The sequence below is a fragment of the Nycticebus coucang genome, chromosome 19 (assembly GCF_027406575.1).
Source record: "Nycticebus coucang isolate mNycCou1 chromosome 19, mNycCou1.pri, whole genome shotgun sequence".
Taxonomy (NCBI): Eukaryota; Metazoa; Chordata; class Mammalia; order Primates; family Lorisidae; genus Nycticebus; species Nycticebus coucang.
In genome coordinates this window covers 2,340,625-2,367,596 of record NC_069798.1, presented here as the reverse complement: position 1 = coordinate 2,367,596, position 26,972 = coordinate 2,340,625, and the positions used below count along the sequence as shown (strand labels likewise).

Here is a 26,972-nt window from a genome sequence, read left to right as displayed (position 1 = left end):
AATTTTTGTGGAAGAGAGGATCCCCAAAGTTCTTGAAAATAAGCACCCTTCCTGAGGCTTTGGATGAGGATTGTTTGAATCCAAATATGTTGCCACAACTTCTAAAATGCTCCCTCTATGGGGAAGGGCTACCTTTTACCTGTCCCTCCACCACTAAGACCATGGGGTGGTTGGGGAGTTGGGAAGGAGAATGTCTCAGTGAGGAGCTACAAGCAGCCTGCTTGGTGGCACCCCACATGCCATGGGCTTCGGGCACAGATGTCCAGCTTCCACCCAGAAAATCTATAGGGCCAGAAGGGATGGGGGCTCTGGGGGCAGGGTTCAGGGGTTGCTTGATTGGGCTGCACATGCACCAGCAGGGCAGGGCCTGTGGGAAGTATGGCCCTAGAACAGAGGAGAAGCAGAGGCCAGGAAACCAGGGGCTGGGCACTATGACAGCCTGGAGTGGCCACTGGGTGCTCTACCAAGGAGCCCTCGAGGGCAAGGGTGGATTTACCTGCTACCAGCCCAGGGCACAAGGCCATCAAGGGATAGTGTAGGCCATGTCAGAATGTCCCCTTCCCACTGGCCCCAAGCCTGTGCTCCAGCCCAGGGGGTGCTCAGAAGTTCAGTGATTAGAGGGGGTGTGCAGGTGAGAAAGAAAGAAGCAGTCCACCTAAGAAGAGCCCTGAGTTGTACTGGTTCTCTGTGGCTGCACAATTTTAATTAATGAAGTCTTATTTTCCTTGCTATGGGAAGTTCCAGTAGGACTTTGTGTTACCTAGGAGTGAGTAGAAAGTGTGCTGGATTCCTGGGCATGAAGAAAAGTTTCCCTGTTGGATGTATTTTAAGGGGACGATGAAGATATGAAGTTGTTTTCATGATTAGGCTCCACTGAATTGATCCCTTAGTATGCCTGTTCCCTTAGAAAGAGCCAGCTGTGTACATGCTGAGCAGAGCCCAGAGCACAGAGCAAGAGTGGGGAGGGAGAGACCTGAGCAGTGGCAGCCTCTAGGGTTATGCAGTGACTCACCCTCATGGTGGCGGGATGGCATCCCTTGCAACACAGGTAGTTAGAACAATCTTGCAGAAATGAGATTTGGAAGATGCTAGCAGCAGAAGCAGCCAAACGACTCTGCTTTGTGAGTGCCTGACATGTTTTTAAGTCAGAGGTGAGAGAGATGGAATTAGGAAAAGAAATATGAAAGTCTGTGCAATGTGTGAGTCACAGAGAAGGAACTGGTCATATTCTGTAATAGGTCCTTTCTCCACTGGGATTAACAAGGTAGCTCGATCATGGTCCTTTATTCACTTGCTAGTCTATTAAAGAGACTAGATTCTCGAGGCATTGAGGGTAATTGAAAAAGCTATGTTTGCCATTTGTTTAGGATCTGCCAGGAACTGTGCTGTGTATCTCTTGTTTGTGAACTCTCTAGGATGGATTTCAGACAGTGTATTTTCTTCACAATTCCCACAAATTTCTCTTTTATCTAATGCCCACTCCCATCCTTAAACTGTCTTAACATGCCTTCACAAATCTGCAGTCACTGCATGACTTTTCCCGTAATCAGAAGTCATCTGTACACCAGATTCAGTTAATTCAAAATGGTCTTTGCTTATTATTTGGCAAATGCCTTATCTTGCTCCTTTCCATTTATCTTTAATATTATGACCCCCAAATTTTATCTGAATTAGTCAATTCACCTATACAGTTAAAATTCCTAAATATTTTTGCTCTCAATTAATGTATATATAGTATGCTAGGATTTTGGCTTCAATACAGGCTCAGTTATTTAATAATAAAACATGTATCACTTGTACCATGAATCTCATAGAGTGGTTTCCCTTTTATTTCTGCCTCACCAGGACCATCTATTAATTTCAGATGGTTTGTATGAAATGGAGAAAGTCCTAGTTTAGACTGTAGAGCTCAAATTAAGGCTCATCCCTTAGTTACCTATTTATAAATCATTTTTGGTTTTTAGTGTTGTTCTAATATTATCTTATTATTTACCTTTTTTGGGGGGAATTCATTTAGGGCACAGAGAACCAGCTTACATTGATGGCATTTGTTAGGTCAAGTCCCTCTTATACTTGTGTCCCACCTCTAAGAGGTATGTCATCCACTGTGACCCCCATCCCCCTCCCTGTTCCCCTCTCTCTGCTCTCCCATTCCCCCACCTCCACCATGGGCTAGGTCATCAATTGTCCTCATATTAGAATTGAGTACTTTGGATTCTTTATTTAGAGATAATAGGCAGTAGTTCCCTGACTTTGAGACTCGGAATTGTAACCAACTCAAAGATAGTTCAGGGAAATTAGAAGTATATGAAAATTATTTATTGAATAAATATAAAAGAAAGCTAAATTTCTCCACAGTAAGTGTTAAATAATTGTTGGCTGAATGAAGACTTTTTGTTTTCATAGACAAGAAAATAAAAGTACAACACAAGTGTACTATTAAAGACTTCATGTCTTATCTCAAAAATCCAACAAAAAAATTTAAAAATTTAAAAAATCTAGTAATTAACAGATGTGCTCTACTAAAGATTTTATTAGATTTTGGAACCTGACTTTATTGCTTGGAAATGTAAACTGGAATGGTCCTTGCTTTGCTCAAAGAAAATTTAGGGAGAAAGATTCTCATATGCAACCATTGAAAAGCAGCCTGCTCTCATACACTTCCTCTAAGAACCAGATGAAACTATGCCCGACCTGTCAACAGGCCAGAACCTGCATCCATGACAATTAGAAATTCCCCTAGGCGCTTCCTTTTTCCCTCTCTCTTCTCTTCTCAGTCTTACTCACGGCCCTTTAGTTTTTCTGTAAATCAAACCATACATGCCTGTCTTGGGGACTTTCTACCACAGTGTAATGGGCATTACATTAAAAAACATCACGGATAGTTGGCAAAGGAAAATGATGACCCACTGTGGTTTTATTTGGCCTGATGATAGGACAAATGTTCACTTGCCTCTTTCACAGAAACCCAGATAATGTACGATGAGACAATTTTGATGATGTGCAACTCCAAAATCCACCACACGAACACCTGCAGCTTGTGAAAGTACTCCAGGAACTTCAAGAACAGCACTGTGAGACGGTCAATCACCAGATGCCATTTGTTCCTTAAATCTGCAAGATAGTAAGTGCACCTAAGAGCGTCACAGTTAAGAGCGTCACAGTTTTTTGTATTATTATTTAAAGCGTAAATGTTCAGGTTGGAATGAAAAGCTGCAAAAAAATTAACAGTAGATGAATTCTAAGAATACTAAATTCTGGACTAAGGGTGGTTTAAGAATCCCACGTCAGGATGACATAGATGTCAGAAACCAAAAGACAATGTTATTTTCATCCACTTCTTAATTAAATTGTTGTGAAAAAGTTTCGACATTATTTACTCTTAACAATAAGTATAATTCCCTAATTTTCTGAAAATATGAAAGTAACCTGAGCTCCCTTTAGATGACATCATTCTGGCCAAAACAGCACTTTGTAAGTGGCCAGTCTTCCTTGACAGAACTTGACTGTGAGGGAGTAAGCTCTCCAGTGCTCCTGCAACCCCTCGGAGACTTCTGCACAGACCCAACAGCCTGCTTGTCTGAAATATCCTGTCTCCTGAAATGGGGTCAGATTCATTCTAATCACAATTTTTAATCAAACATGGCTCTTCATTTTTTCCATCTGTGCTAGATACAGGGGTCTAAAGGACTGTGCTGGCTGATGGGTCTGAAAGTTATCATAGGACCATTGAGGGCTGTCAGCACGTCCTCAGGCTTGGAGACAAAAGTTCACAAGACTAGGCAGATGACGGGACATAAATACCTCCTTAAGTAGCTTCTTTTCCTGGCTTGAGAAGTTGTGACAGTTACTGGATTTGGTTCTACAACTTTTTAGGCCTTTTATCCTACTTTTGTTTCCAGACTTGAAATAATGTTTTCCTAGGGCATGATGAGAACTGGACAGTGAAGTATGCTGCAATAGTCCTCCTTATCCAGTTTTGCTTTCTGAGGTTTCACTTACCACAGTTTAAAATAGTATATGGAAAACTCCCAAAATAAACAATTCAGAAGTTTAAATTTCATGCTGTTCTGAGTAGCATGATGAAATCCCTGTCCTGTCTCCTGCGATGTGAACCGTCCCCTTCTTCAGCATCACCAGGCTCTCTACTCTGCCTGCCTGCTAGTCACTCAGCAGTCATCTTGGTAATCAGATCGACCCTTGTGCTACTGCGGTACTAAGGTGCAAGTCGCCTTATTTTACTTACTAATGTCAGCAAAGCCAAAGAGTAGTGATGCTTGCAATGTGGATATACCAAAGAGAAGCCATAAAGTGCTTTCTTTCAGTGAGTGGTAAAAGTTCTTAGCTTAATAAGAAAAAAAAGAAGTATGCTGAGGTTGCTAAGTTCTATGATAAGAACAAATCTATTTGTGATACTGTGGAGAAGGGGAAAAATCATGAATAGATCTGTAGTATCCCTGGTTTTAGGCATACAGTGGGGGTCTTGGAACATATCCCCTAGTACAGTATACACAGCGTGACTCAGATGAAGCACCGAAAAAGGTTTAGGTCGTAAATGAGCGTGGTTTAGAAGCTGAGATGGCACGGATGGCACGACACAGGGAGCGAGAGAACAAGTACAGCACCATTTCGGGGGAGATCCTATGAGTAAAGCTCAAAACTCCTCTTAAAGTAGTATAACAAAATGCTAATCTTAATTACGTGGTCTCATAGAGCTGAGCTTTCCCCTTTACTCTGAGGAATGCATGTTGCTCAGACAGAGAGAGAATTTCTGGTCCTCTCCTAAGATGTGCTGAGAGGAGCAGGAGAAGGGGAGCAGGTGTGGGGAAAGCGTGCCTTTGAGGGGATCCTTCCATGCCACGCCGCTTTTACAATTTGTTAATTCTGTAAAGCACAGAGGACCAACAAAGACAAATGCAGCGTCTTAATGTCATAACCCTCAAACATCAGCCCAAAGGTGCGGCTCTCTGGTTTCTCCCCTCCTTTCTGGGAACTGCTACATGGATTAAGATCTCTGCCTTTTACATTCCCTATCAGGTCACATTTCCTGATCACCAAAACTATCCCATTCTCATCATGCCCTATTAAAACATTATTTCAAGGCTAGAAGGGAAAGTAGGAAAAAAAGAGCCTACATACTAAGGGGTGAATGGTGATGACAAAAACATCTTTAGGAGTTTGCTTGAAGTGATAATTATCCAATCACTAACCTTCCTCCCCGTTGCTCACGTCCTTGAGAATTAGAATAGAATTAGAAATATATTTTTACTGGTTCTTGGAAAAGCATCACAATGGCTTCTAGAGAATGCGTTTGTAAAAGTGATGTCTATAACTTGCAGAGATTCGGCACCATGGTCAGACACATGGTCAGAAACACGCCCCACACGGGTCTGGACAGGAACACTAGTGGGCCAGTCATTCATAACCAGCTGTCTGCTCTTTTCTCTTAAGTCAGAACTGAGAAGATTTAATTAGAGCAATTGGAACAGGAATATTACAACTATAGTAACCAAAAGAAAAAGACTCCAATTTTTATTACACAGACTGGGTATGACTCATATTTTTTGGGGGGCAAGTCACTGTTTTATTTACTCAGCCTGGAGGCCGCATTTTCTGAGCAGCTGCTGGTAGTGGGCCAATTACCTGATGTTTCCTCCTCCTCCTCCTCTTCCTCTCCATCCTCCTCTGACTCCTCGCTATCTTTCCCAAGCTCGTCCTTCTCCACCTCTTCAGAAAATCCTTCGGGCTTCTCCTCCCCAGGCTCAGAAAACTTCCTCATCTCTGGCTTCTCCAGGCTGGCACACAGATTCATCATGGTGAGGTCTGGGAGGCTCCCTTCCGGGTGGGCCAGCCTGTTGGTGGAGAGCAGCTGAGTCAGAGAGGGAACAGGTATTGGGAGAGGTCTGAGTGAGGGACACATGAAGGAGGACAAACAAAAATGAAATTGTGCGTGTACAAAGACCTCATGAGGTGAGGTGTTAGCATCTTGTCACGTGGTTGTTTTACGTTCTATCTAAAAACAAGCTAAACTTAGTTAGGTTTTTTAGCTTTTCTAACTGAAGTTCTAGTGATCAGTCAGTAATGAGAGCTATTGACACCTAAACTTGACATTTTTCCCAGAGAAGAAAATGGTCAGAGTTTAGGATGTAGAAGCATGAAATGGCATCATGTAAAGCAAGCATTTCATGGCTTCACAGGGGGACTTACTCATTTTGGTGGATTGGTAATTTTTTCTTGATGCTGCTCAAAGTAATTGAAATAGAAAGGAAAAAAGGAAATGAGAATAGAAGAATTATAAGGAACGTCAAGAGATCACACATCATGCTACACATCACCCACTTCCGCATCCCTGTATGCTAGTGCAGGGACGCCCTGGTGCCAAATGCATTCCGGAGTACAGCGTGCTTTGTTCTGAGCCCTAGGCTTGGCAACTGATTTGATGGTGGACAACACTGCAGGTTTGTAGGGGAGACAGCATACTGAGACTGCCAGAGCAAATGACATCATGCTTTCTTAGAAATGCAACAAACCGTCTTGCAAGAATCAAATCATCCACATTTTAACTAAGTTTTTAAAAAAACTCTTAAATAATGTATGTTCTCAGTCAGCCTTTGCATAGAGTAATCCTGCTTAGCCATCACCTAAAGCCTGTGCCATGAAAGCTAAATGCTCTCAGCTGTGAGATGTCAGGATCACATCCCCCTGAGGGTTACTGGTGGGAGCTGTGGACAGGTGGCTATGGGAGGACAGTGTGATTCTGAGCTAGAGATAGATTGCAGGAGGGACAGCTTCTGCTGGGCCCTCATTGAGGACAGCGCCTAGGATATTACAGTTTCTTTCATAATGGACAATAACAAGTACGATCCTTTTTCTACATTGAAAAAAAAGTCTATCTCTTTATGTGTATTCAAATTAATGTTATAAAGATCATTTTGTGGCAATAAAATGCATATTAGGGAAAGTCTACTAGAAATACTGATAATCTTCTCAATTTATAACAGTTAATCCATAAATTTCCAGCCTAGTTGTATCAGGATGGACAAATTAATATTCTTCCTGTATGACTGTGGGCTCTGAGTAAATATAAATTGATTGATTTTCTATATAAAATGGATATAATGTGAGCTTACTTTCAACTTGCTGATTTTGTATTTGAAAATGTGCCTGTCATTTAGGTAACTGCTGTAATGAATCTGCATTGTCCTTGGACCTTGGGAGAGGTTATTGCTCAAAGGTGAGTCCCTTTGATAATGTGCCGCAGGTAAATGGTAGCTTGCTGGAGAAAACGTAATTTAATGGAGAGAGAGCATGTTTGGAGAGTTCAGCACTGGTGGAAGATACCATGCTGACCTATGGCGTCCTTATTTTCCTAAGCTAGTCAATTCACCTCCTGGCTTTGGGAAAGTCAACCATTCTTGAAGCTGCAATAACCATGTCTTCTACCCCAATGGCACATATCAGATCTCAGGGTACATACTTGCTATTTCCACTTCGTCAGGACTCTAATGTTAAATGCTATTAAATGTGGAAGAGGTTAGGTGCTGCACAACTGTCAATACCCATTTATTCTCTTCAGCATTGCCGGAGGATTGATTGTATTTTGCAAGTGAGAAGGTACCTTTCATTAGGACTAGGAATTTGGTGGTTTTTCACGTGGAAATGTGACCATTTCAGAGTGCATTTCAGATGTCTATGATGACCCTGCTAAGACTTCATACTGACAAGAAAACAACTTTCCAATAATTACTGCTTTTTATGGAGTGAAACTCAAAGAGAGGAGGCTGTTTCTGCGGCTGCTTCTATAGTCACACAGCAGAACATCTTAGAACTAGATGTCCCCAAACTGCCGTGACCCAGGCAAAGCATGTTGAGGAGAGGTTATTAAATGAAGGGAGCAAAGGAAGACAGCTTTTGAGACGTGGAGCTTTTAAGACCTACTTCTAGAAATGTGTAATGGTACCAGATGGAGCTGGGGATAGAAGGGGATGGACTCCGCTGCTTTTCCTCTGACCTGATCCTTATAAGGAAATGGGGCAGATAACCCCTAGATGCCCTCTGGAGCAGTCTAAGCTCATGAGCTCATAATGAATGACTAAAAAAAGGGAAAGAACAGTGAGGGAGGGAAAATATGTAAGGCTGCCATTTACCAGTCCAGGAGTATGTTAACTAGCTGAGAAATTTCAGCGAGTTGTACCTTATATTACAGAAACCTGTGTGCATAAAACATGTATAGATGAATATATTTTAGATGACATAGAACACAGAAGAGGTTTAATTCTTTACTTGGACTTGACTTGGAAAATCTCTTATTCAGCTAGTTTCCACTAAAAAAAAAAAAAAAGGAAATTCTACAATTGTATGTAAGATCTCCTTAGTCTAAATGTCATTTATTTTTAGATGTGGACTATGTGGTAATGTAAACTGCTATCATCCCATTATCATTAGACTATTAGAAAAAAGAGTCTTGCAAATTTGTAGTGTTTATAAGTAATATTTAAAGCAGAATATTTTTACTGTTTAAAAGATTATTTTCTAGGGCGGTGCCCATAGCTCAGTGGGTAGGCACCGGCCACATACACTGAGGCTGGTGCTTTTGAACCTGGCCCAGGCCAGCTAAAAGAACAATGACAACTGCAAGAAAAAAAAAATAGCTGGACATTGTGGCAGGTGCCTGTAGTCCCGGATACTTGGAAGGCTGAGGCAACAGAATCGCTTAAGCCCAATTTTGAGGTTCCTGTGAGCTGTGATGCCACAGCACTCTACCCAGGGTGACAGCTTGAGACTGTCTCAAAAAAAAATTACTTTCTACAAATTTCAAACATTTTAAAAGATCATGTTCACATGCAGTTTATAAATTTAAAATCACACCTTAAATATGCATGTTAGTAACTCCCCCCAAAAAACTACTAGGCAGAACTGAATACGATGGCTCCAGTTGATATATACGTGGAAGAAAAAAAATTACTCTCTTAAAATATTCTACTTTATCCTGTTTACTAAATCAGCTGAAACTTCCCCACAGTTATTCATATTATTAAAACTTTATCAAAGTTATCCAGCATCCTCAATATGCTACCCTACTTTATATCTGGTAAGGTAATGTCTACATTTTAATTAACCTATAAGTTGAATTATAGATACCCTGTCCTTTTAGTCCAGAACTAACACTTGTAAACACATTATTCTCCTTATGAAATAACATTGAGCATAGAGAAGTACATTATGGGAGAAAAAAGCTTATTTATTTTATAAAAAATTCATCCTCGCATGCTAATCAGTAGTATTTTAAAATTTTGACACACTTTCAATTCAAAATTTTAGAAGCGCATGTTGTCAAATGAGAGGTTTGTTTGTTAACTTTTTTACGGGTGTCTATCTGCGACCTCTCTTAACATGTTAATATGCATATGGTAAGGATGGAATGTTTCAAGTTTTTAATTATTTTGGCTAACTTTGAACCTTGATATGTCTAAGAACTCCTGGGTGAATTCACTGGTCTTGTGATTTGGGATAACGGGTATAAACTTCCTCTCATGAGATGTCTGGAGCTATTGGGATCAAGACTTAATCCAGCTGCTCCCAGTTGGGCCCATCAGTGTAACTCTTGCCCCGCTTTCTGTCTTGTCTCAGCCATCCCCTTCACAAAGCAAACGCTAAATGCTTTATGAGAAACACTCACAGAGGAAGAAAGAGAGAAGTTCCTTATGTTTGTAGGCACGAGATTTAAGTAGCTGCTTAAGATTTCTATCTAGAATCTGTATCTTGTTTGTCTACCAGCTAAAAGCTGAAAGTTGAGGTTCTTCTTTCAGGCTGTCAAAAGCTAGCCCCATGGGAAATTATGCAGTTCTCACCTATTTCTCCTCCTTCAGCAATCTATTCCCTACCTTCTTCACACTTCCTTCTTAAAGTTCTGTCTCCTAGCATTTGCTATTTGGTTGTCTGCCTTAGGATTTTACCTAAGGGAAAAGTGAATGAAATAGAAAACCAACAAATCTTTTGAAGAGTTATTTTGTTAATTAGATTTAATGCAAGATACATGTTTTCTATCAGCTAAATTACTGGCTTTATTACTAGGAGTGAATATTTTAATTCATCTACTTAGTAAAGTAAGAATAGTTTTAGTAAATTAGATCTCAAAGGATTTTATCTTTGTGCTCTTCAGGCACTTTGAGGTACAGTCTTCTTTGCCCAACACTTACCAAAGCTTGTTTTCATTTCGTGGGGACACTGCATATTTTATCTCTCCACCTAGGTGACATGCATCTTAAGGTAGGCACATGTCTCAATGCCATCTTGGTACCTTGTGTGGTATGTAAACATATGAAATATGGTGATGTAAAATATCCCTCTTTAATATATGTTGATCTTTCCAGTAGAGATGAATTTGGAGAAACTGATGGTTTTTAAAGCATATATTGTTGTGACTATTTTCATGTTAATCAGGAAATATTTACTGAATATCAACTAACGGGTAAGGCCCTGAGGTAGGTGATATGGTGGCATCTTGGTGAACTGTAGAGGGATTCCAAGCTGAGAAATTTATGTCTCTAGCAAGAGAGATAAGACAAGCAGGTGGACAGAGGGGTGGAAGGCAAGTGTCAGGACAGCAGCAATGATAGATGCCAGAGAGATTCAGAGGAAAGGCAGTTTACTTTTAGCAGGGATGATGGCATTTCTGGGAGGGTTTATGGAGGAGGTGGTCCTTGACCTGAGCTGTCAATAATACTTTGAGAGGAGTTTTCAGACAAGCCTTAAATGAATTCTACCAACTCCAAAAATGACTGAGACATCAGTCTGAACCAAGTCCAAAGGCTGAGCACCAGCTGAAGACCCTGGACAACCTCCTCCTCCACTTTGGCTGGGTTTGCAAAACACATCCAGGAGCATACCTGAAGACTATTGTCCACAGTCTGACAACACATTGTCTTATTTATAAAGCAGTTAAGAGTTTAATACATCAAGAAATAGTTTTTAATAAAAACATGAGAAAAAATATTGTGAGGTACCCACCTATTTATTATTAGATATACGCGGCCATTGACTTTGGCATGGCTGCAAGGTGAGAGGTAGAAGCACAGGGATGCGACCAGGAGACAGGAAGAGAGACAAGAGCAGACTGTTAGACAGAGGTGAGTGAGGCAGACGCTCCCGAGCTCTCTATCGTCAGGTGTGTCATCACGCACACAGTCTCTATGCCTTGAAGAAGAGTCTAGACACAAGATTCAGCAGCAACGTGAACCCAGATGTATTCAGGGAAGACACATGATGATAACAACCTTCTTCATCCTTCTCATTGCTCCCCATCTCATACACTTTTTAGAAATTTATTAGTCTTAAATTTTTCCAAGTTATAGTTTATCAAAGAAAATGTAATTTAAAAGGATTAAATTTTGCTTCTTCCTTGGAATTAAAAAAAAAAATTCTTCTCAGTAACCACGTTCAGCATGCTATTCTCTTTAAAGGCTTTCTAAAATTGACATAAAAAAGTAATTTTATTTCTATACTTTCTAAAACAAATCATGTGTAAATGGAAGTGACAAATGCAATAGGTATTTAAATAGTTCCTTGTAAATTATTATTAATTATAAGCATGTTATGTTATAATTATGTTTTAATATTGTATATTATTATCAATAAGTAACAAACATGTTATGTTATAATTATGTTTTAATATTGTATATTATCAATAGGTAAATGAAATAATATTCCTGAGATTGTCTACATAGAAATAATAATAGTTTCTTTGTATGTATATTATAATTTTTTTTCATAAAGCTAACTTTGCAAACTCTGTAAGGCTAAACACAATAAATTTGGCTTTAGACATACATGATGTGTACCTACCCTACATATATAAGTATGCATGGACCTACACATCAAAAATAGGAAAAACAGGAGTAGAATGCTTGCATATCTACAGAAACAATAGTGTATAAATCAGTTTAATGAACACAATTAATTGGTTATTCCCAATCTATGGGCCATATCTTATATAGCATCTACCAAGGAAGTGGGAGCAAAGAAAGCAAAGCATGACAGTCAATCCCAACTCTGAAAAGGTTTCTTTTTCCTCATTATTTTGATTTAACTGTTGTCATTGTATTAGGAACAAAAAATACTGCAAAGTGAAAATCATGAGTAAGAAAAATACTACAATGGGAAAGAGTTGCTAAAATGGTAAGATATATATACCTTATGTTCAAGTTAAAATTTTGGAACTTTTATATCATAATCTTACATGAAATCCCCAATACTAAATTTTAGTGAGTTCTTTAAATTCTCTAAGGTTCTAGAAAACTTTTTTCATAGAACTAAAAATGAAATCCTATGTGCCTAAAACTCTTCAGATAACCAACATTATACTCTCTCTCTCTCTGCACTCTAAATTTTCTTGGAAAAGTCACTGTTAAGCAGTGCTTAGGCTAAGCCATGGCTGTGAGGAAGGCAATTCACTGTCTCATACTGCTACAGGCAGTTTAGCTCTTTCTTCACTCCGCATGGGGCTAAGGGTAAGGCTGCGAGGTAGCAGCTTGACTTGGTGCTGTGGTCCTTCCCCAGAGCCCACACACTTAAACACTGCTAACCTCACTTAGAAGGACTCTGTGGAACAAATTCCATTTTCACATACGCTAGGTCCACAATCTGTGAGTCTGTAGGCTGGTAAAGACTGATCCAAATTGTCTTCTGCACAAAACGACGTTCCTGAGAATCTAATTTTCTGGATAAATTGTGACCTATATCGGATTGCATGACAGAAGACTAGGGCATACCATGAAGATATCAATGAGATGAAAAATGCTTCTGCATAGTGGAAGAATTTTTAATGGAAAGACAATGAATATGAAAGAAAAGAATATTTTCAAAAGAATTTTGATGAAAAAAAATTTTAAGGAGGTGTCATTAGCAATTACTCCTTTCACAAATATAGAGATCTGCTCTGGTTAGACTTTTCTTTATTATCAAATATGAATTTTGAAAATACTGGTAAGGGTTATAGTTAAATGGTCAAATACTTCGTTCTATCCATAGGAATCATAAGCATTGTCAAAAGAATTATCAAATAATCATTTTTCTAACTATTAAGAACTTTCACTTCTCTTTTATTTCACACAGCGGTGTTTCTGACAGCTCTCACTTTTATATACAGGCATTGTCTTTGTAAACTGTTAAACTGAGGGTGATTTTCCTTACCAGCAAATATGTCTACGAATAATACTTCCTATGGGTCCCCAAACTTCTAATAACTATTTGATTTTTCTGAATGTTTGATTATTAGGGAAGGAAGTAGGAGTAAATTTATAGAGAGGATAAGTCACTCACCCTACCCACACTCTCCTCCCTGCTAGGACACTGGGAGGAGATACAGGTTTTAGCTGAGCCTGCATGTCTATGGTGGCAAGATAGCACAGGAAATGATGACTGGTTGAAACCTTTTGGTTCTATTGGTTGATAGTTACCGACATACTGACAGTTGTGTGCAATATCAGAATGAAAACTAAATGTAATCTTAAACAAAACACAACCAGGAAAATAAATCTGCTGATCATAAATAAAAGATTATAGTATGTTTTTTCATCATCAAATAAAAGTGTTTTGAAGTTATCCATAATCCTAGTCCCTACTACAGCAGAAAACTGGAAGTTCATTATTTTATGAAATGTGTACCATGAAATGCTAATTCTTCTTCTCCTGATATACTTATTTTTTTCCCTTGAATCAAAGAGTTAAGGGGGATTTTTAACTGTGGCCTCTCTACTCCTCTCACTACATTCCTTTGCTCCCTCAGTTGCTCAACAAACGTTTTTCCAAGAACTGAATCGGGCTACATGAGAGGCAGAGGGGAAAACCATTGTTAGCATTCGTTAGAAGAATGCTTGTAATTTCCCTGTGATGGAACATTTGCAAAGATCTGTGATAATCCTTTGTGGCTTGAACAAACAAGGGCAGAAAAAGCGATATCCCATCTGTTACTTATAAACAGTTTATTTTATTGCAAGTTGTTAAAAGCTTAAATATTATTCTACTGACTAGTCAATTGAAGGTTCTGTCCTTTTAGCCAAGATTCTTCATTTCCAAAATTCTGCCCATCGTCTTTTGGTATGACCTCACAGGACTTCTGTACTGGTTATCATTGTAATCAAACACTCATCCTGTAGATTAGCCAGATTCTGTAAGTGGACATCCACATCCCTCACTCTAAAACATTCAGTCTGGACAGCTATTCAGAATCCACTCACAAAAGTGTAAGTCATTTTACATTAATTAGTCATAAGTCACTACCAACTATTTCAGAGAATGTCATCAAATATTACACATTTTTTCTCTTTTTGTTTTCACTCACAAGTTGATACTCACGGAAAGTTCAAGGTTGAAACTCTGAGTTAGATAATTTGCTTTTCACAAGATAGCCAACCTAAGGTATGGTTTCAAGGCCGCCTCCTAAAGGTATATATTGCTTTTATTCACTCACCTGTAGACGGTGTTGTCTTCTTTGTTGGGAATGGAATTGAGGTCTGTGAGTTCAAGGAACCGGTCATGGAAATAGTGCAGATGTAAAATGCACACCAGCAGGAAGGAGGTTGGGATGAATATGCGGGTGAACAGTTCAGCCACAGTAAACTGCTTTAAGCCAAGATCCTCAAGCCTATAAAACAAAACAAAATAAAAAACAATGAAGACATAGTCTCTTCGTTGTAGACTAAGGCACAGTCTTACGCTCCTGGTGGCTGTATCTTTTATTGCATTCCCCTCTCCCATACATTCCAGTTTGGTTTTCATTTCCACCAAGACAACTAACTTGCTTTTGCAGTAGTCAAGAACAACTTGAACATTGCCAAATTCAATGACTACTTTTCCAGCTTTATTTAATTCAACCTTGAATCCCTTTTTGGAATAAACTAGGTCTCAATAGCATCACACTTTCTTGGTTTGTAGCTCTGCCATAATTTCATCCTTTTCTGTTGGACCTCGAGAGGCCGAAGTATCCCCAGGATTCAGTTTTGATTTCTTCTGCAGCTCTACTTTCCCTCTAGGTGATCTCATTTAATACCATGGATTTATAAACCAACTTTATGCCAAGAATGCAAATGTACATCTACAGCACAGCCTCCTCCCATGGAATCTCAAACCCTAATTCTACAAGAAATTGGCTGTTTCACAGTTATATCATATTCAACATTTTCAAAACAGTATTCTTGATCTCACTACTTTCCTTAACAAAGATCTTCACCACTCACCTCTTCTCTGACCAATAAATGGTACAACTGTCTAACCTGTGTAAGACTGAGAAGTCACATCTCCTTGATTCTCTCCCTTCACATCTCATTCATTCATATTTCCTTCAGCTTCCTATGCACCTCTTGAATCTAGCGCAGTGGTTGTCAACCTGTGGGTCGTAGCCCCTTTGGAGGTTGAACAACCCTTTCACAGGGGTCACCTAAGACCATCCTGCATATCAGATATTTACATTATGATTCATAACAGTAGCAAAATTACAGTTACGAAGTAGCAACAAAAATAATTTTATGGTTGGGGGTCACCACAACATGAGGAACTGTATTAAAGGGTTGCGGCATTAGGAAAGTTGAGACCACCGATCTAGTGGCTTCTGTTATCCATCTCCAACACCAACTATTCTGGGTGAAGATGCCATTCTCACAGGATCACTGCTATTGCAACCTGTAATTTCTTTTACAGACCTGTTGCATTTTGTAATTATCTTACGTTAAGTAGTTTTCACCTTTGTTTCCTTTGTAACTCCACAGGGCTTAGACTCTGTCTCAGTTCCTGTTGTATCCCAGGCATAAAACAGTGTCAGGCGCATATGCAAAGCATTCAGTCAACATTTGTTGAATGGCTCCTATAGCTACGTGGTGATTCTTTCCTTTGGACTCTTTGCCCATTCTCTTTAATATATCAGCTCAATGCCCAATGCCAGTTGGATTTCTTTTTTTCTTTTTTCCTTTTAAAGAACTTTTATTTTTTATTTTTATTTTTTACATTTAGTAAGTGTCACATGTACCCTTGTAAGATGCACCGTAGGTGTGGTCCCACCAATTACCCTCCCTCCACCCATCCTTCCCCCTCTCCTCCCCTCCTTTTCTCCATATTCTGAGGTTATAATTAGGTTACAGCTTTCTTATTTTTTTTTATTTTTATTTCAGCCATTAAAAAAAATGGAGACTTTACATCCTTCGTATTAACCTGGATGGACGTGGAAGACATTATTCTTAGTAAAGCATCACAAGAATGGAGAAGCATGAATCCTATGTACTCAATTTTGATATGAGGACAATTAATGACAATTAAGGTTATGGGGGGGGAGCAGAAAGAGGGACGGAGGGAGGGGGGTGGGGCCTTGGTGTGTGTCACACTTTATGGGGGCAAGACATGATTGCAAGAGGGACTTTACCTAACAATTGCAATCAGTATAACCTGGCTTATTGTACCCTCAATGAATCCCCAACAATAAAAAAAAAAAAAGTTCTTTTATAAAGCCAGTTGGATTTCTAAACTAATGTCAGAAGCTTATAGAAGCAAACTAGAAAAGGAAGAGTACTATCTGTAACATACCCTGGAAAAACTCTCTCTTCATCAAGAGCTCACCAGCACAGACAGAAATTTCTCACCCTCTGGCACTAACCACTCCTCAGAATCTAAGCCTCAGCAACACAAATGGGGAAAGTCTGCTGCTTTGTGTTATGAGTCTATGAACCACTTATGAACTAGAGAGCTGAGCTCCAATTTGGACAGCAGAAAGTACAATAACCAGGGATGTTTTCACATGGAACTTACATTAGAAAATGTCATTTCATTAAAATGGGGTTAAAAATTCAGTTTTCAGTTAATATTCATGGAGTACCTATTATGTTCCAAGCTCAGGACTAGGCAGAGGGAACACAGAGATGACTAAGTTATAAATGCTCTTCTCAAGGAACTTAGAGACACTCGCGGCATTATATTTTCCTAAAATCTTCCTTAAGATGTTTTGAACAACATGCATTCCAGTCTCCATCCTGTTTTCTTTTCTATTTTTTTTTCTTGCAGTTTTTGGCTGGGGCTGGGTTTGAACCCACCACCTCCCGTGTATGGGGCCGGCGTCCTACTCCTTTGAGCCATAGGAGCTGCCCCCAGTCTCCATCCTGTCTGTCATTTTCACAACCCATCATACACCGAAATTGCTTACTTTTCCTTTTTCAGCCCGGTCATATTTTGCCACAGGCCAGGGAAGTTTTCAAACTGATATGTATATATAAAGATGAGCACCAGCATAGTGTAAATAACCACTGACATCCAAAAATATTTTAGAATTCTCCTCCACCATTCATAGTGCACCTGTGGATCAGACATTGAAAAACAAGCAAGACAAGTAATTATACACAGAAATGTTTGAAAATGAGTCTATTTCATTCATTTTCAGTTTTGTATATTTTGTTCCTAGCATGGTTGAATGGGTCTGGGTTAGGATCCCAGTTCCAGGCATGGTTGCTGTGTCCCTGGGCAAGTTGCTGGACTTACTGAGCTTCAGTTTTCTTCTCTGTTAAGTTCCTACTTCGCAGAGTTGTTATGAGGATGAAATTAATACTTACAAGGTTCCTAGCATACTATCGATCTAGTGAATAGTCAGGTAGGGGCTGCTGTCACTGTAGTTATTATTGAGAGAAGACTACATCAATTTTGAAATTCAAAGCAATATTACATGAAAAAAATGTGAAACAACCACAGAGAGGACATTTCTTTTTAGTATAAGCTTTGGATACTCATTAGAGAACATCTATGCTGAATTTTGAAAGTATTAAAAAGTTCATTGATTTTTGGGAGATCTTTTTATCTTCACAAATTACATGCTTGTGTTTTTGTACTTACTTGTTTTGTTAGCTACCTGCAAGGATATTTTGATATTTTACTGTTGCACATGTTTCTATCATTGAGTTCTCTTTATCACTAGTTAAACTGAATTTGTAGGAAGGCCAACTCATTTTATATAACAGTTTATAAATTTTAATTAATGAAATACTAAAGTAGTCAAGTCATTATACATATATATCTATATACACATGCCTAACACACACATGAACACTCAAACACACATACACATACAATCTTCTAATTCCAAAGCCTGAAATGTAAGTTATCTGGGAATCTTGTACTATTTTATATTATCTAGTCACTGCTTCTGATTACTATTCAAAAATATAATCTAATTTTATACATTTCTTTTTTGATCGAGAATTTTTGAAAAACTTATAAACTTTTCCCCTGACTTTTAAAGAATTTAATTTTTTTTTTTTAATTGTTGGGGATTCATTGAGGATACAAAGAACCAGGTTACATTGACTGCATTTGTTAGGTAAAGTTCCTCTTATAATTGTATCCAACCCTCAAGAGGTGGTCACACACCATGACCTCCCACCTTCCTCCCTCCTTCCCTCTCTCTGCTCTCCTCTTCCCCCAACCCCCACCATGTACTAGGTCATCGACTGTCCTCATATGAGAATTGAGTACATAGGATTCTTGCTTCTCCATTCTTGTGATGCTTTACTAAGAATAATGTCTTCCACTTCCATCCGGGTTAATACAAAGGATGTAAAGTCTCTATTATTTTTAATGGCTGAATAGTATTCCATGGTGTACATATACCACAGCTTGTTAATCCATTCCTGGATTGGGGGGCACTTAGGCTGTTTCCACATTTTGGCAATTGTAAACTGAGCTGCAGTAAATAGTCTATGCAAGTGTCCTTATGGTAAAAAGATTTTTTTTTTCTTCTGGGTAGATGCCCAGTAATGGGATTGCAGGATCAAATGGGAGGTCTAGTTTGAGTTCTTTGAGGTTTCTCCATACTTCTTTCCAAAAAAGTTGTATTAGTTTTCAGTCCCACCAGCAGTGTAAAAGTGTTCCCTTCTTTCCACATCCACACTAGTGTCTGAAGTTTTGAGATTTTGTGATGTGGGCCATTCTCACTGGGTTACAGGATATCTCAGGGTGGTTTTGGTTTACATTTCTCTAATAATTAGGGCTGATGAACATTTTTTCATGTGTTTGTTAGCCATTCATCTGTCTTCTTTAGAGAAGGTTCTGTTCATCTCTCTTGCCCATTGATATATGGGATTGCTGGATTTTTCATATGGATTCATTTGAGTTCTCTATAGGTCCTAGTTGTCAAGCTTTGGTCTGATTCAAAATATGGAAATATCCTTTCCCATTGTGTAGGCTGTCTGTTTGCTTTGGTTGTTGTCTCCTTGGCTGTACAGAAGCTTTTCAGTTTAAGTCCCATTTGTTTATTTTTGTTGTTGCAATTGCCATGGAAGTCTTCTTCATAAAGTCTTTCTCCAGGCCAATATCTTCAAGTGTTTTTCCTATGGTTTCTTTGAGGATTTTTATCATTTCATGTCTTAAATTTAAGTCTTTCATCTATCTTGAATCAATTTTTGTGAGTGGAAAAAAGTGTGGGTCCAGTTTCAGTCTTTTACATGCGAATATCCAGTTGTCCCAGCACCATTTATTGAACATACACCAGTGTATGTTCTTGTTTGGTTTACCAATGATTAGGTGGCTATAAGATGTTAGTTTCATTTCCTGACTTTCTGTTTAATTCCACATGTCTAGGTCTCTAATTTTGTGCCAGTACCATGCTGTTTTGACCACTATGGCCTTGTGGTACAGCCTAATGTCTAGTATGCTGATGCCCCCAACTTTGTTTTTACTACTAAGAACTACTTTAGCTATACTGTTTTTTGTGTTTTTTTTCCTGGTTCCATGCAAAATGAAGAATTATTTTTTCCAAATCTCGGACGTACTATGTTGGTATTTTAATAGAGACGGCATTGAATCCGTAGATTGCTTGGGGAAATACAGACATTTTAACAATGTTGATTATTTCCAGCCATGAGCATGGTATGTTCTTCCATTTGTTAATATTCTCTGCTATTTCTTTTCTTAGGGTTTCATAATTTTCTTTATAGAGGTCCTTCACCTCTTTTGTTAGGTATATTCCTAGCCATTTAATTTTTTTGAAGCTATGGTAAAGGAGGTTGTGTCCTTAATTAGCCTCTCATTTTGGCTGGAAGAACCTAAACTTTTTAAATAAGTAAACAAATCGAAGAGTATCATTTCCCATTTTAGGATTCTTAGGATGTCATGTTTGAATCTCACCACTTTATATGATATTTTCATGGGATGATAGTAATTTAGAATCTCTGCAAAGGTAGCTCACAGATGCTGCTGTGACAGATGTGAGAATTAAAAAATACAGGATGATTGTTTACCTACCTGATACAAGGCCACGCAGAAAAGGAACAGCACCATGTAGATGATTTTATACATTACAATTTTACCCTCGAAGCTGACAAAGAAGAACATGCCCCCACAGACGTAGATCCAGTACTTGATGAACATGGCCACCACCAAGTTGCCCAGCACTTTCATGATGTCCTGATCATCTTCTTCCTCCTCCTCCATCCTTCTCTCTTGCTGCTCATCCTGGGCTTCTTCTTCTTCCTCCTTCACTCTGGGCTCTAATGCTTGGATGTCTTGAAGTGCCTCATCTTCAAAATAGAAAACTGAGCCATTATACTGAGCTGGCTACTAGATCCACTCTTTGACTGTGTGTGAGATATCTGCAGAAACATGTATTTTATGAGTTATTCCATGATTTAAATGATTTTAGACTGTTCTAAAAAATAAGGCAACATTCAAAAGTAAATTGATAGTTAATTTTCATAACCATAATAAAAATTGTTACTATAGTATCTTTACACTGATCTTTTTAAACTATCTTTTTCATTTCCAACATCCAATGATAGCTTTAAGTACTGCAGGATCTAGAAAAAACACAGGCGTTAGTAGCACAAATCAAAATAATTATATCAATTTCAAATTCTAATTGTTTCATGGTTTTGGACAATCTGACTAGTACTTTAGTAAATGTCATGAATGCTAACAATATTAACCAAAAAGCATGCTTTTAAATAAAAGTCTAAGAGTTAAAGCCAAATATAATTTAAATTAAGTTTAAAGAGTCGTTGTAATTTAAGTTTAAAACAATTTTATGCATTGAAATTGAAAACTTATTTTGTCTTGCTTTAAAAGATGCTAATATATTGGACTCATTTCTGGGTAACAAATGCTTGGATTTGAATAATTATTTCAAAATAATGTTTTGAACAAATTTGAATAATTTATTCAAATAACCAGCAGATTCGGAGTGAGGGGAGTGAACATGAAGTGACGAATAAGAACATCTGTTGATCTCAAATTACCATTCTCTGCCAAAATTAAGTAGTTAATTTAACTACTCTGTTGGACAGAGACATCTAAACTCATATAGGGAAGACTTCAATCTTACAGACAGATTTTTCCTGCCAAAAAGTAACCTAATGGTTAGGTCTAAATAAAAAACCATATTAAAAAACTAAGTTAATCTGTGTTGGTTTTCTTATGATTACAAGTTCAATCTTAAGGTTACTAGCCACGTTTCTGCAGACATTATAGCCTCCTTTTCAAAGATAATACTGCTTAACCTCAGTAATAATCTGCAATCCTTTCTATAAACTTTAAACACATTTATTGGTGTATCTAGGGAGCTAGGGAGCAGACTGTTCCTATTTTACTTACACAGAAGGTCTAAAACTATATAGGTGATAACAATATCATTTACTTTTTACTTTGTAATACATTGTTTTTAGGAAATGAGAGGAGTTGAATTTAAAAGATCTGTGTCTGTTTCTTGGCCCCAATATTTATTAAAAGCATGACCTTGGAGAAATCATTCAGTTTTTCTGAGTTTCTATCTGTTCTTCCTTTGGGAACCACTTCTGTAAGGATCAAATGGCACATCTGTAAAATCCCCTTGTGAACTCCCCATGTAGATTAAAAGTCACATGTTATAGTGATATTATTTATTGCTCCAAGTTCACATTCTGTTTCCATCAAATCTGAAGCATAGCGGTTTCCTATTTTGAGGTTCTTTTCCATAATTTTGGTAAGCATAAAAATTTCCAGTAACACACTATACACACTAATTTACCTTTTTCTTCATTTTCCTGACTTCCAATTTTGACTTCAGATAAAAGGGCTTCCTTTTCTTGAAGAGCTTTTTGCTCTGTGAGGTGCTGCCTCAGAAGTAGCCAAAAAGTAATAGTGAAAAGAATCTGAAAGTAGAGAAGTAGAAAAACAAGAATTAAGCATTAGAAGTATAACACATTTCAACAAATATGTCTTCTCTACACATCAGCAGGAGCACACTAAGAGATAAGAACTAAGATACTCGCTTGACTGGAGCTGAAATTCACTGCTTTTTTTGGTATAAATGTATTGGCTACCAGTGTAATTTTACTACATGGCTATATCGTATAGCAGTGAAGTCTGGGCTTTTAGGGTACCTATCACCCAAATGATTTACATTGTAACCATTAAGTAATTTCTCACCACCCCCCTCCCTCCCACCCCATCACCATCCCAGGTCTCTACACTCTGTGTTCATGTGTACACATTATTTAGCTCCCGTTTGCAAGTGAAGAACATGTGCTATTTGTCCTTCTGTTTCTGAGTTGTTTTCACTTAAGATAATGGCCTCCAATTCCATCCACACTGCTGCAAAAGAAATAATTTCATCTCTTCTTTAAATTTCAATAAAGACATGGTCTTGCTATGTTGCCCAGGCTAGAGTGTAGAGGTATCATCATAGCTCACTACAACTTCAAACTCCTGGACTCAAGAGATCTTTCTGCCTCAGCCTCCCAAGTAGCAGGCATGTGGAATAATGCCTGGCTAATGTTTTTCATTTTGTAGAGACAAGTTCTCACTATGTTGCCCAGGCTGGTATTGAACTCCTGGCCTCAAGTCAACCTCTAGCCTTAGCTTCCCAAAATGCTGAGATTATAGGTGTGAGTCATCGTTCCCAGCTGATTTCATTCTTTTTATGGCTGAATAGTATTCCAATATGTATGTGTATATATACATATCATATTTTCTTTATCCAATCATGTGTTGATGAACACTTAGGTTAATTCCATATCTTTGCTATTGTGAATAGGGCTGAGATAAACATACAAGTGCAAGACTCTTTTTGATATAATGATTTCTTTCTCTTTGGGTAGATACCCAGTAGTGGGACTGTTGGATCAAATGGTAATTCTATTTTTACATCTTTGAAAAATCTCCAAACTATTTCCATAGACGTTCTACTAACTTACATCACCACCAACAGTATATAGGCATTTTCTTTTCTCCTACATCTTTACTAACAGTCTTTTATTTTGTTTGTATCTATTTTTGAAATAAGAGTCATACACTGCTGCCAAGTGTATGACTAGAGTGCCATGGTATTAGTTTAGCTCACAGCAACTCAAAGTCCTGGGTTTAAGTGATCCTTCTGCTTCAGCCTCCTAAGTAGCTGAGACTACAGGTGCTTGCCACAGTATCTCACTAAACAGGGTCTTGTTCTTGCTCAGGCTGGTCTGGAACACTGAGCTCAAGTAATCCTCCCACCTTACCTCCCACAGTGCTAGGATGATAGGTGTGAGCCACCACACCCAGCCTATTTTTTGTCTTTTTAATAACAGTCATTCTTACTGGTTTAAGATGGTATCTCACTGTGGTTTTAATTTGCATTTCTTTGATGACTAGTGATGTTGAACATTTTCCCCTAAGTTTGGCCAAGTATACATCTTCTTTTGAAAAATGTCTATTCATGTCCTTTGTCCATGTTTTAATTGGATTGCTTTTGTTGTTATTGTTGAGTTGTCTGAATTCCTTGTAAATTCTGGATTTTAGTATCCTGTTAGATGCATATTTTGCAAATATTTCTTCCCATACTGAAGATTGTCTGTTTACTTATTTCATTTTCTGTGCAGAAACTTTTTAGTTTAATTCAAGTCTCATTTATTTATTTTTGTTGTTAATGCCTGTGCTTTTGAAGTCTAAGTCATGAATACTTGCCTAGACCAAAGTCCAGGAGAGTTTTTACTAGGCTTACTTTTAGTATTTTTATAGTTTTAGGTCTTACACTTAAGTCCTTAATACATCTTGAATTAATTTTTGCATATGGTGAGAGACCGAGAGAGACGTCCAGTTTCATTTTTCTGCATGTAACAATCCAATTATCTCAGCACCATTTATTGAAAAGAGTGTCCTCAATTCCAATCATAGTAGTTTCAAAGAAAATGAAATACATAGGAATATACCTAAAAAAGAGTGAAGGATCTCTACAAAAAGAATTATGAAATCCTAAAAAGAGAAACAGCAGAAGACATTAACAAATGGAAGAACATACCATGCTCTTGGCTGGGAAGAATCAACATTGTTAAAATGTCTATATTACCTAAAGCAATCTACAGATTCAGTGCAATCCCCATTAAAGCACCAACATCATAATTGGAAGAACTGGAAAAAAATAGTACTTCATTTTGTATAGAACCCAAAGAAAGCTTGTATAGCCAAGGCAATTCTTAGTAATAAAAACAACTCCAGAGGCATAATTCTATCAGACCTCAAGTTATATTTCAAGTCCACAGTGATTAAAACAGCACGGTACTGGCATAAAAATAGAGACATAGACATATGCAACAGAATAAAAAACCAAGAGATGAAACCAGTCTCTTTTGCCATCTGATCTTTGATAAACCAAACAAAAGCATTCACTGGTGAAAAGAATCCTGATTCAGTAAATGGTGCTGGAAGAACTGAACAACCACATGTAAAAGACTGAAACTAGACCCGCACCTTTCAACATGTACAAAAACTGACTCAAGATGGATAAAAGATTTAAATCTAACACATGGAACAATAAAACTCCTAAAAGGAAAGTGTGGGAGAAACTCTTGATGATGGTGGCCTGGGGAAAGATTTTATGAAGAAGACTTCAGTGGCAATTGCAGCAACAACAAAAATAAACAAAAGAGACTTAATTAAACTGAAAAGCTCCTGCATATCTAAAGACACAGCAATTAAACCAAATAGAAAACCTTCAAAATAGGAAAAGATGTTTGTATGTTATATATTTGACAGAGTTGATAACTAGAATCTACAGATAACTCAAATTAATCAATAAAAAAAGAGCAAACGGTCCCATCTGTCAAAGGGCAAGAGACATGAATGAAGCCTTCTCTGAGGAAGACAAACAAACAGCCAACAAACATGAAAAAATGCTCATCATACCTAATCATCAGAGAAATGCAAATCAAAATCAACCTGAGGTATCACCTAACCTCAGCGAGAATAGCCGCCATCAAAAAGTCCTGAAGGTACAGATGTTGATGTGGATGTGGAGAGAGGGAACACTTTAATACTGCTGGTGGGACTGCAAACTAATACAGCCTCTTTGGAAAGAAATATGGAGAATCCTCAAAGAACTCAAAATAGACCTTTTGCTTGATCCTGCAGTCCCATTCTAGGCATCTATCTATTCAGAAGGAAAAAAAAATCTTATCATAAGGACATTTGCACTAGATTGTTTATCACAGCTCAATTTACAATGCCCAAGATGTAGAAACAACCGAAATGCCCATCAATACGGGAATGGATTAACAAATGGGGTATATCATGGATGGAGACTTTACATTTTTTTGCTGTTCAAACACATTCTTCTTAGTGAAGTATCATAAGAATAGAAAAGCAAGTATCCAATGTACGCAATACTAATGCAGAGCCAGTAGATGATCTAATACATGCCCACACAAGAGAAAAACTCAATTAAATTCAAGTTGGGGAAAGGCGGGGAGAGGGGAGGAGGAGGGAAACTGATGTGCTCCTACTTAATGGGCACAGCGTACAGGTATATGGCATGTATCTTGGGTGAGGACACAACTACAGGAGGGACTCTACCTAACAAACATTATACCATCATTGTTTATACCCTCACATTAATCTGCAATTTAAAAAAGGAAAGAGAAGGATGTTCTTTCCGCAGTATATTTTCTAGTCGACTTTGTCAAAGATCAGTTGACTGTAGACATGTGGCTTAATTTCTGGGTTCTCCACTCTGCTCCATTGATCTGTTTATTTTTATACCAGTACCATCCTTTTTTGGTTACTATAGACTTGTAGTATAATTTGAAGTCATGTAATATGATGCCTTCATATTTGTTCTTTTGCTTAGGATTGCTGACTATTCAGGTTCTTTTCTTGTTTCCATATGAGTTTTAGGATTGCCTTTGCTGATTATGTGACAAATGATGTCGGTGGATGATATGGATAGCACTGAATTGGTAAACTGCTTTGGGAATATGGTCATTTTATCAATATTAAGTCTTCTGTTCCATGAGCATGAGGTATTTTTCCATTTACAATTTCTTTGTATCATTTACAATTGTATCATTTACAATTTGTTTGTATCATTTACAATTTCTTTCAGAGAAAGAGGAGTTCTTCTGCCTCTTTGTTAAATATATTCCTAGGTGTATTTTTTTTTGTAGCTGTTGTGAGACTGACTTCTTCATTTGGATCTCCATTTGATCAATACTAGTATATAGAAACATTACTGATTTTTTTTTTTTTTTTGAGACAGAGTCTCACTTTGTGGCCCTCAGTAGAGTGCTGTGGTTTCACAGCTCACAGCAAACTCAAATTCTTGGGCTCAAGCAATTCTCTTGCCTCAGCCTCCTGAGTAGCTGGGACTACAGGCATCTGCCACAATACCTGGCTGATTTTTTAGACAGGGTCTCGCTCTTGCTCAGGCTGGTCTTGAACCTGTGAGCTCAGGCAATCCACCCACCTTGGCCTCCCTGAGAGCTAGGATTATAGGCATAAGCCACTGTGCCCGGCCAACATTACTGATTTTTGTACATTGATTTTGTATCCTTAAACTATCCTGATTTCATTCATCTAATCTAAGAGTTTTTTGTGAAGTGTTTAGGGTTATAGGTAGAGCTTATATTTGGAGAGGGAGGATTGACACATGATTCCCCCATCCAGGGGTAGACAGGAATTCACCTATTCTCTAGGCCAAGGTGAGATCAGAAATCAGACCCCCA

The 26,972-nt window shown here is 38.1% G+C and overlaps 1 protein-coding gene across 3 annotated transcripts in view; it reads right to left on the bottom strand.

Moving 5' to 3' along the window:
* PIEZO2 (piezo type mechanosensitive ion channel component 2) overlaps positions 1–26,972 on the bottom strand; it is a 459,894-nt gene that overhangs the window by 109,085 nt on the left and 323,837 nt on the right. For 2 of the 3 annotated variants that reach the window (XM_053571827.1, XM_053571828.1), the window contains exons 14-21: positions 22,028–22,151; positions 20,272–20,546; positions 17,186–17,334; positions 14,471–14,644; positions 11,011–11,052; positions 6,208–6,240; positions 5,644–5,852; positions 2,954–3,114 (exon numbers count right to left, since the gene is read on the bottom strand). In XM_053571827.1, coding sequence (XP_053427802.1) covers positions 2,954–3,114; positions 5,644–5,852; positions 6,208–6,240; positions 11,011–11,052; positions 14,471–14,644; positions 17,186–17,334; positions 20,272–20,546; positions 22,028–22,151 — 1,167 coding nt within the window. The remainder of the gene's footprint in view (positions 1–2,953; positions 3,115–5,643; positions 5,853–6,207; positions 6,241–11,010; positions 11,053–14,470; positions 14,645–17,185; positions 17,335–20,271; positions 20,547–22,027; positions 22,152–26,972) is intronic. The other variant, XM_053571829.1, reaches the window with a different exon arrangement.